This window comes from Genypterus blacodes, unplaced genomic scaffold, assembly GCF_046128005.1.
Source record: "Genypterus blacodes isolate CSIRO-AG114 ecotype Tasmania unplaced genomic scaffold, CSIRO-AGI_Gbla_v1 ptg000195l_1, whole genome shotgun sequence".
Classification (NCBI taxonomy): Eukaryota; Metazoa; Chordata; class Actinopteri; order Ophidiiformes; family Ophidiidae; genus Genypterus; species Genypterus blacodes.
This window is the reverse complement of record NW_027466995.1, coordinates 1361840-1372099: the sequence shown is the minus strand read 5'-3', so window position 1 is coordinate 1372099 and position 10260 is coordinate 1361840. Positions and strand designations below refer to the sequence as shown.

At 40.6% G+C, this 10260-nt stretch overlaps 1 protein-coding gene across 1 annotated transcript; it reads right to left on the bottom strand.

The window, feature by feature from the left end:
• Positions 1 to 2535: 2535 nt before the first annotated feature.
• nkx6.2 (NK6 homeobox 2) lies at positions 2536 to 4335 on the bottom strand. Its single transcript, XM_076169341.1, has 3 exons — positions 3906 to 4335; positions 3101 to 3273; positions 2536 to 2784 (listed from the first exon to the last, which is right to left on the bottom strand). The coding sequence occupies exons 1-3, from the start codon at positions 4333 to 4335 to the stop codon at positions 2536 to 2538; spliced, it is 852 nt and encodes a 283-aa protein (XP_076025456.1).
• Between the last annotated feature and the right edge of the window lie 5925 nt (positions 4336 to 10260).

Sequence of the window (10260 nt, the reverse complement as noted above, 5' to 3'; positions counted from 1 at the left end):
GTTTGCTCTGTGTCGAGTCCTTAATCGAAGTTTTAAACTCCAATGGACTGACCCGAGAAGCAATACTGATATTGAGATACATCTATATGAAACTACTTCGTTAAATCCTGCACATTGTATGTTTAATACATTGAGTGTATTTTTGTTTTATATCATTCTTATAATAGAAATGTATGACTATTCGAATTGCAGGGGTGGAACATGATTTCTATGATTAATATTGAAATGGAAGCGAAACACACACAAGCAGCAAAACTAGATAAAAGCTGAATATTTTACACTAAATTGAATGAAAAAGCTATATAGCAAAATTATAATAGACATGCTGGCTCCCGATATGGTAAAGTAACAGAAAGATCGCAGGATGGTCTTCATTAAAGTAAAATTTAAAAGCTGCTGTTGCAAATGATGCCTGGTTGTTTTTTTTACTTTTCGTTATCAATATTCAGACACGTCTCCGAACTTTAGCAGCTGTTCGTTTCATACTTGGATAAGCAAACTCTGCTAAGTGGGATTTGATGCGATGTGACGCTAATTTCTGATTGGCTGAAAGCAGCAGAACCGGAGCACAAAAGTTCCCGTTGACTTGAGTGCAGAGGAACAACAGGTGTAGTACCGCATTATAGACAGAGGGGGAGCACTTCAGTCGAACATCTCCACATGTTCTTTGATTTTGAGCAAACGAAGTGAATAAAAGTTACCCAAACTAAACGCTTTCTTGAATCGACTATGAAAATGAGTAAATAAAATATATCAATACAACAATAACCTAAAAGATCACTGATTCAGTTAATAAATATGAATATTAAAGTAAAGACAGTGTCCGCTTTGATTTCTAAAAGTCATTAAACCTCTTCCTCTGAAATAAACTTCCCTATATTGATCGTCCTGATATTAGTCTTTTTAAAATATCAATAGCTAAATCTTTTAAAACGTATAATTGAGATCCATCTTTGAAAAATAACATAAATAGAGCTGAATGTGTAATATTAAATGTTATATTTATTACAATTTAAGAGTAGTTTCCGGTGATGAGAATCCGTCAAATGTTTTCTAAATTTTATATTTTTTTTTATACTATTCATCTAAATTCTCAGTTGCTGCCAGTAATGAAATTCAATTATTGACAATCACGAATTTCTTTAATTTATATCAAGCCCATACATTCAAAACACGACCATAACAGAACAGAAATGCTTGTTAAATAATTTATTCATAATACAAAGGGGGGTTTTCCTTCCTTATAGCCTTCCAGGAAGCAATAATACTCTCTTAAATTCCAACATAAACGATGGTCCAGTGTTTGTGTTCCGCAGTTTGCTGAGGTAAAACATAAAGTCCTTTAATGAAAACAAAGGAAAGCCGTGTGTCGATGTCGTTAAAACAAAAGCTGTGCGCGCGTGTTTGTGTGTGTGTTCTTTACAGTTATTATTTACAGCATTTTCGAGTTTTTTTTATACATTTCTGTGCCGGGATTGAGTGAATAGTGGAGCGAAGGAGGCGACATTAATGAAGCAGCAGCGGTATCTGAGGGGGAATAAGCGCGTCAGGGGGCTGCCAACGTCTCCACAACATAAGTTACTCAGTAAAAAATATATACAATCTGACATTATCATCTTTAGGCTACAGCACAAATCATTCACTCGGCTCCCCTCCTCCCCTCTCTCCCTTTCTCTCCCTCTCTCGCCTTTTAGGACAGTGGATACCCTGGTTAAACTGAGCTTTAGAAGCATCACAGGCCCCCGTTTACACCTGCCATTATAAACATGCGTGTGTGAGTGTGTGTGTGTGTCTGTGTCTGTGTGATCCGGATCACTTGAATCAACTTACTGACATAGGAGAAAATCTCACCCTAAATAATAAAATGAGTCACTCTACTGTAGTGTAATGGTTACTTCACTTTTAGATTTAACTCAAATTTACCAAATAATAATAAGATCTTAATTTGAAGTATTTCCAAATTGGCAAACTTACTTTCCCTCCATTTGTAAATAATCTTTAGGAGACAGTGACACTGGAAGTCACACAGCGGATGCAACCTTCACTGACGTCATTTACACTTGTTGAGTAAAGTGATTGAAGACTATTATGAACTCCACACTGATCCGGATTGTGTATGTATGTGCGTGTGTCTCTATATTTTAACTGTTTACATTTACACACATTCCCAGCCGTTACGACTGGTTCACCTTGCCCCCCCAAAAAACAACAACTTCCTGTTTTAAATGTTGTCTGTCCACCGACATGACCTTGTCCCCCGTCTGTCCCGGCAGTCCAGTTTTTGGACAAGGCTCATACCTCCTCCTTGTTTACATCGGATTGGAATGGGACCTGAATGCACCTTTAGGCCGAGTTTAAGGTGCCCGGATGTTCAGTTCAGTTCAGTGCATCTTGGGCTGTCTTTCTTTCTTTTTTAACGCCATTTCTCGCTCTATCCTGATCTCCGCAGACGCATGTTAGTCATGTCAGATGGAAAAGGGGGGTCCGAAGTCTCTGCTGGACCCTTCTGGACCCCTTTGGACCCCTCAACGGGCATCACAACGTGTCCGAGCTGTTACTGCAGGGGCTGATGAGCGCCATGTTGGTCGCCTTGTGCTTTTTCAACAGTCTCGTGATTTTTTCGTCGTCCGAGTTCGGGTCCAGGGGCTTGTTGTACTCGTCGTCGTCCTCGTTGTCCGAGCTCTCCTTCATCTTCTCCGTCTCCGAGTCGTGCTTCTTCTTGGCTGTAGCCATCTCCGCCGCGTGCCGCTTCCGCCATTTGGTCCGCCTGTTCTGGAACCAAACCTGTTGAGAGAGACGAGAGATGATGAAGACACTCAACAGGTCCCAGAAGGTCAATAATAATAATAATAATAATAATAATAATAATAATAATAATAATAATAATAATAATAATAATAATAATAATAAGCATAATAATAATAATAACAATAATAATCTAAAAATATTTCCTATACATTTGAGGGATTTTGGTCCGTGCAGCTTAGAGTGACATTTCCAAAATTGCAGAAATCCCCATGTGCAGTCCATTCTGAACAATTTAAATATTTTCCAAATAAATAAATAAAAGTTTGTTTGCTTCGTAAAGTTGTGTCTTTACCTTGACTTGGCTCTCGGTCATGCCTAGTGAGTAGGCCAGGCGGGCTCTCTCCGGGCCGGCCAGGTACTTGGTCTGCTCGAAAGTTTTTTCCAGTGCAAAGATTTGCTGTCCTGAAAATGTCGGTCTGGAGTGTTTCTTCTTGCCGTCCTTGTCCACCATGAGGTTTGCCTGAGCTGGAATGACAAAAAGGTCTGGTGAGACCGACTGACAATTTAGACAGCTGGTGAAGTTAGTACAAAGACACATTTAGAGTCAAACATTGAGTAAATCTGGGAAAATTCATTTTAAAATTAGCTTAAATATTAACAGACACAGAGTGTGTCGCTGCAGGTTAAGTACCTTACATTATATCATCACATTACATCATACATAAGTTTTTTAATTATAATATTTTCCACCTAGTAACACAATAAAATGTCTTTAATGTTCTAATAAAGATTTACAGTGTGTTTAAAGTGCGCTTGTGATAGTCAAAAGTAACTTAGGGTGACTTTATAGTGCTTATTACCATTTTACTTTATTACAAACACTTGTTATTGCAGTAAACCATGTAGCGTCATATTTATGACGAGATATTTGCTTGTGTAAAATAAAGAATATAAGTAAATATATATTCGTAGATACAGCAATTTAATTTAGCTTAGCTCTGTCTAAACATATGACGCTGAGAATGTCATACACAGAGATAATATCACAAAAACCAAATCAGCACTAGAACATAAACATTACTAAGCTCACTGTAGCTCTTTGAATTTAATCTATGAGCTGAAACGCTCAGACAGACAGTTAGGAAAGAAGGACTCACTTGGACAAGGAACCCGCGGGTCCCTCCAGGGGGACCCCTGCATCACCCCGGGCCAGAAAATGGGCGCCCTCCCGGGTAACTCAGCCAGGGGCTTCGGGTACCGTGACACCGCCGGGCTGAAGTACATCCCTGCGGCTGCTGCGGCCGCGGTGGTGGCCAGGCCGTTTATCCTCGGGAAGCCGGAGAGCAGCTGCCCGGCCGTGGTGATGGGTCTCCCCAGGATGTCGCTTATTCCGTGCGGGGTCCCATTGGCGAGGTGCGAGTTGAGGTGGGAGAGCTGCGGCGCCTTGAAGCCCCCCGGGCCCTGCTGCAGCGCGTACGGGAACAGAGACGTCTTCATCTCGGTCATGTTGTGCAACGCCGCCAGCGGGGTGCTGCCCAGGACGAAAGCACTCTGCCGGTTAGCCTCCATCTGCCCGACCGCTAACATTTGTGAACATGAACCACACAAACGCGCTTGGATAAAAACGTAAAGTTCAAACGGTAATGGAAAGGCGCAGAGCGGACGGGCACTGCTGACGCCTCCGCCACAAGTATCCGGGACTCGCTCACTTGGACCGGGGAAAACTTGAGGAAAAGCGAACTAAGTGAAGAGTCTGACCAAAGCCCAAAATGTCGCTCCGCGTGTTTGTTTTGGCTGGAGTCTGTCAGCTGCTGGAGGAGCGTGTGCGTCCACCGGGGATCCTCGGCTAGTCGGCCGGTCTGATGATGTTTTTAGTGGTTTTGATGGGAACCATTAAAAGGCTCGGCGTTCTTTCCATATATTGACTCGCTCTATGCGGGGAGTGAAGCGGGACCCTCTGATAACAGCGCAGCCACCTGCATGCGCGCCACTCCCATTGGACAAGACTGAGTGAGACGGCGCCCTGATTGGACGAGACAGGAACTTCGCGTGCGTCTACGCTGGACGGATGCTGCCTTCAGGGTACCTTCGAAATTATGGGTACTAATTGCGCTGCACTTGAACTACCCGTAGTACTGAATAGGGTTGTCAGATAGGGATTTGTTCTTGATGGATGATGAAGTGACGTTAACGAGATGGAGAGCGTTTGAACCAAATCAACAAATAATAAAAGTGTTGCATTTTACTGAGTAGAACATATAAACTTTACTTTGTCAGGTTTCTGTGGGGAAAAAGCCTTTATCCTTTCGCGATATACGTCAAAACTGCCACATACACCAGATTGTTCGTTTCCTTTTCATTGCTCTGCGCAGAAGCATTAAATAAACCGGTTACACTTTGATTTGTTTGTATTAAAATCACTTCATTGTTGCAGCACACGGTGTTGGAAAAACTTTACACTGTAAAATCAGAGCTTTGGAAGAGATCCTAAACGCACCATATGCCCATTAAGCTCTTACTGCGGGGCTGTTAATGACGCGTCCCTCACCGTGGAAATCATTGTTTTCAGACCCCACAAAGAATATATATTTACACTATAAGCTATTACTGCAGACGGTGTGAGTATATTAATGGACGCGGCGGGGTGAAGAGGAGGGGGGAGAGGGGGGTGAGAGGAGGCTCGGCTATTGTATAGATTCCATATAACACAGAAAGTCACCAGTAACTCGATTGAACACAATTTTACATGTTTTGTTTGTTTGTTCGCTTTATTTAACGACTTCAAACAGGATGTGCGGATGGGCTTTTACAATTTATGTTTTCTTTTCAGCGACTCATCTCGATATTATAGGCGAATAAAAGGCCGCAGGATCGCATTCATTAACTTAACTTAACTCCATCTTCATCTTCATCTGTGTGAAGAGCATCCGTTCAAAGTGAGACTCGAACTCGATCATTCGATTGCCCCCAAATCCTGAAGAAAATGAGTTGGGTTTATTTAAGTGACATAATTGCGGTTTTCTTTTTGGAGACAAAGTGCGTTGTGACGGTTGCGTGCGTGTGTGTGTGTGTGTGTGTGTGTGTGTGTGTGAGGGAAGCGCCAGGCTCCAGTCATCACACTGAGTGCAGTAATATTTTATGGAGATGGCGAGAAGGTTGTAAGAGTGAAATATGGCCACGTTTGCATTTGAAAGGCTTCAGCAAATGCACCTTGCTGCCCATTTGCTCAGCGGATAAAGACTGTGGATTTTAATTCAAGGCGAAGTGATTCACAATTTTGACTGTATTTCTTTAAGGTGAAGGGATGCAGGAGCCTACACACGCTTTTAATTTTGTAAATGGTCCCCCGTGTTCAAATTTATACCCACATATTTTCTCCAGATTATATAAATTGGTTTTATTATCTTGTTTTGAGGTCGTTGTAAAATGATCACTGGGTTATAATCTTAAAGGGCAGCGGCGACACACGCAGTGGAGTAAAGTGACCCGCAGAGTGAGATCAATGACAGATAGATTGGCACCTTCTCCATCTCTATCTGCAAGCCAGGAGGACGGAGCTGCCAAAGAGCCTTAATCACGATTTAACATAATGAAGGATTTGAAATTTTATCATCTAAATTTACAAGTAATTTAAAGTTTAAAACTCTTAAACTCAGATTTGTAAAAGAAATGGACAAGGCACTCGGAATGTCATAAGGCTCAACTGAAAGGTAATGGTAGGTAAAACAATCTTAATTAAATAAAACTTTATTTATTTTTATGACTATAATAGAAGATGTAAGGAAAAGGTCACACAACTATAATTAATATGAGTTCCGTTTGGGGCTGAGAATAATAAAAAAAAGAATAATATATCTTACTAATTTATTTATTGTCTATAATAACTTATCACATTTTGATTTTAAGGATAAACCTGTTGTGGAGATCATCACGTTGTTATTTGAATATAATTATTTCAGGAGTAGAATTGAATACAAGCCTGATTTAAGTCGTGTTGTGATTGTTTGATAATGAAGTGTTTCCTTGTTGATGTAATGGAGTAAAACAGGTTAATAAACAGCGTAGAGATAATGTTATCTAAACGTAACCTAAGCGCAAATGGGAATTGACCGCAGAGTGACGCGGGGAGATAAGCAGCTGTTTGGACAGAGAGACGCTTGTTGGAGTCAGTGGAGCTGCTCGGTCACACAGCGGCCTGCTGTCATTCTCAAGAATCCAACAAACGAATTCAAACAAACAAACATACAATACGATACAATGCTTTACTGCAACTACTGTTGCTACAAAAATAATAACAAATAAATACTATAAAAGAGTTTATCGGTCATAGGTTTATTGTCTATAATCTAAGGTCTTAACACTCAGTGGGTGACTACAAACTGATTGAATACGACGCTGCCTGTTCAAACTCGCTGGACATGAAAGTGAAAAATTAAACTTGCTATATCTAAGTGAGCCAGGACCGCCATCTAGTGGCACAAGATGGTATCACCACCTCCGCTCATGGCAATGCTGCAATTCATTCATTTATTTTCATTCTGTTGCATCGTATTTCTCCCCCTGCGGTTCCCATTGCACACCTTCCCCCTCCCAAGGTTTATCCTTTCCTTAAACATTACGGTTTCGGGGAGTTTTTCCTTGTTTTCCTATAGAACTCTGGGCTGGTCGGGAATTGTCTGTTGTTGTGGGCCTGTAAAGCCCTTTGAGAGTGAGACGTTGTATGTGCCTATACAAATACATTTATTTTTGATTTGATTCATCAGTGCAGTCTATTTATCATCTGTTTTGGTCTCCCAAATCGATGCAATGTAATGTTTTATTTTATTTGTTCTTATCATACAGGTAGTAAACATATACTTGCACATCATTAATCAATCATCAATATCCAACATATGTATAATTGACATCTCATTGTTAAAACCAAAATTTCCTATCCAGACGTTTCTGAGAAATGTAAATACACAATATAATCCTTTCCAATGCACCTGTGACCCATTCATCATGTCAGCCACTAAGTGCAACTCCTCAACCATTTTATCCACTGAATCAAAGTGTCAATCACCAAGTGGCATCCATTTATATCTTCTATACATTCAAACAGGACGTTGGTTTTGTTTTGCTGTCATCTATCATTTGTGAGCCACAATGAATCACAACACTTCAGATGTAAAATGATGCACTTAAAGTAAATTTGTTTTGGGGGACTGTATGTGTGTTTAATCGCCACTAGAGGCGCTGTGACGCACCACAGAGAACACTAATACACGCACAACTTTCAAATTGTTCACTATAAACTCTGACAAGTCACTTTTACTGAATTAACTCCTTTCTCTGCCATTATAAACATACACACTTCTGAGTAAACCTCTAATTCCAAAGAAGTGCATCAACTCATGTATTTTATAACGCAGTCTAACTGTTGAGCCCTACAGGGTAAAGTATAAAATAAATAAATACAATTTTAAAATTGTGCATGTTAAAATAAAGTGCTTAACTTAACTTAAATAAAATGAACAGACAAAATTTACAGACCTTTTGCTCATTGCGACGTGTCAACTGAGAAATTTGAGCTTAGAAATTGCAGTTTTTCAACACAGGGGATTCAAACATGCACTGGGAGTTACATACAAGCACAGTCTTCATGAATTTGCCCCAAACTTGCAGCAAATGATCCTAGTGCCATCTAGATAATGTGTTTGAATTTCTAGAGGTCTCGCTCTTACCTTGTCCAAGATATGGGCCTTTTACAAAAATGAACCATATGATCCATGGTTACTACGACATTTTTCCCGAATTTGATCAAAATTTAAATTTGCCCTCAAACTTGCAGCATATGATCCTAGTGCCATAAAGATGATGCCATTGTAGCCTGGAGGCTGTGTCTGAAATTTAAGATCGCTAGATCCTTCCAAGTCCAAGATACGGGCTTTTCTGGTTTACTCTAGCTTTACAAAACAATGACCGCGGTGTCAACTTTTTAAGAATTGTGTCAATATTCGCCAATTTGCCTCATGTTGGATTCATGTTAATGTGTAAGAAGCATTTCAATTTGAGGGGGGGATTAAAATATGACGGATTAAAATTATAAAACATTGTCTTGTCAACCACAAATTTCGCGACCGCCCTGCTTGAAGCCCTCTGCTCTAAACTCAATCACCTGTCTGCGTGTAGCGTCGCAATGTTTACCGCCAAAAGGCACAAACCTGATTGGCTTGAGTCGTATCACGTGGGATGGCTTTACTCGCATGCAATTGGTCTCTGCGGTTTCCTCGCCAAACCATTACCGTAAAAACTGTAAAAGCCGGCGCTGGTCATAATAGAAGAGCCCCTTCTTTTAATCCATAGCCTTAGGTTATTTCCTTACACCCTGTCATGCCTCAGGTCTCCATTGCAGGGCGCTGTAGTAACCTCACAAACTAATATGGCAACACATCCATCCACCCAATGGAAGTCCGGGGTTCGAACCCTGGTGGGAGTAAACTGGTTTCTGCTACACTGTCCTGCAAACTCTCTGAGCTCTACCATAGGCTGTGCATCTGTGAATTTTTATTTTAGCAGTTCAGCTCGGGAAGAAGCTCTATTCAAGATGCACGAAACACACTGGGGAGGGTGTATGTACCCAGTCAGACCACTAGATGGCGATATAAATCACGGAGTGGGCCAAAACCAGGAGTGGACGACACAAATCAATGCAATTCGATACTGTTAATCAATCACAATCTCCAAACTCATGCCAATAGAATCTTGTGTGTTGTAAATTACTTTCATTAACATGACGTCACATCAGCCAAATATTGAGGCTACATTTGCACTTTATTGCTTTGTGGTCAGCAACAAAGAAACTAAGCGTACATAACAACTTGTTAGATGAACGCTGAGGCGGTGAGATAACAGTTAGACCCTGCAGCATGAGGCCTCACAGCCGCCCTGAACCATAAGTGGAGAGATCTAATCAGGGATGTGGCACATTGTCACACTTGACTGTCTACAAATACATTTTGACATGCCACAGTTACAGTTATTTTAAGATATCTGTAAATATATATTTTACAGGGCCAAGCACTATAACTTTGGTTTTGTTTGAGTTAAGTAGGAGAAACCCTCTTTTCAGAAACCCCCATGAGTGCAGTGTTTTACTGTTATAATATCTTGTATGATGCAATGGTGAGACATAATTGTCAAACAAAGACAACAAAGGCTCCCAAACAATCTCTAGTGGTGTCAGAAAAAAGGGCTAGTTTGGTGTGTGTGTGTGTGTGTGTGTGTGTGTGTGTGTGTGTGTGTGTGTGTGTGTGTGTGAGATGATCAGTCAAATAAAAAATATGCAAATTGTGAAACATTAACCTTTTCTTATCAAATGTTCCCATCTCGAAAGGTTTACATTTTGATTTTGAAAGTTTATTTGTCAATGATGTCCAACAAATGATGCCCGTGTCCTTTTGGTGTGTCACAGTGTGAAGAAAAACAAAAATGAGTCTAAGACAATCTTTCCAGCTAATACTGTATCTAAAG

Excerpts from the sequence above, each read along its gene's own strand:
- nkx6.2 (XM_076169341.1), bottom strand. The coding sequence starts at position 4,335 with ATGTTAGCGGTCGGGCAGATGGAGGCTAACCGGCAGAGTGCTTTCGTC. Across the intron at positions 3,274-3,905 it reads CCCGCGGGTTCCTTGTCCAA|CTCAGGCAAACCTCATGGTG; the intron begins GTGAGTCCTTCT and ends TTGTCATTCCAG. Across the intron at positions 2,785-3,100 it reads TGACCGAGAGCCAAGTCAAG|GTTTGGTTCCAGAACAGGCG; the intron begins GTAAAGACACAA and ends CTCTCTCAACAG.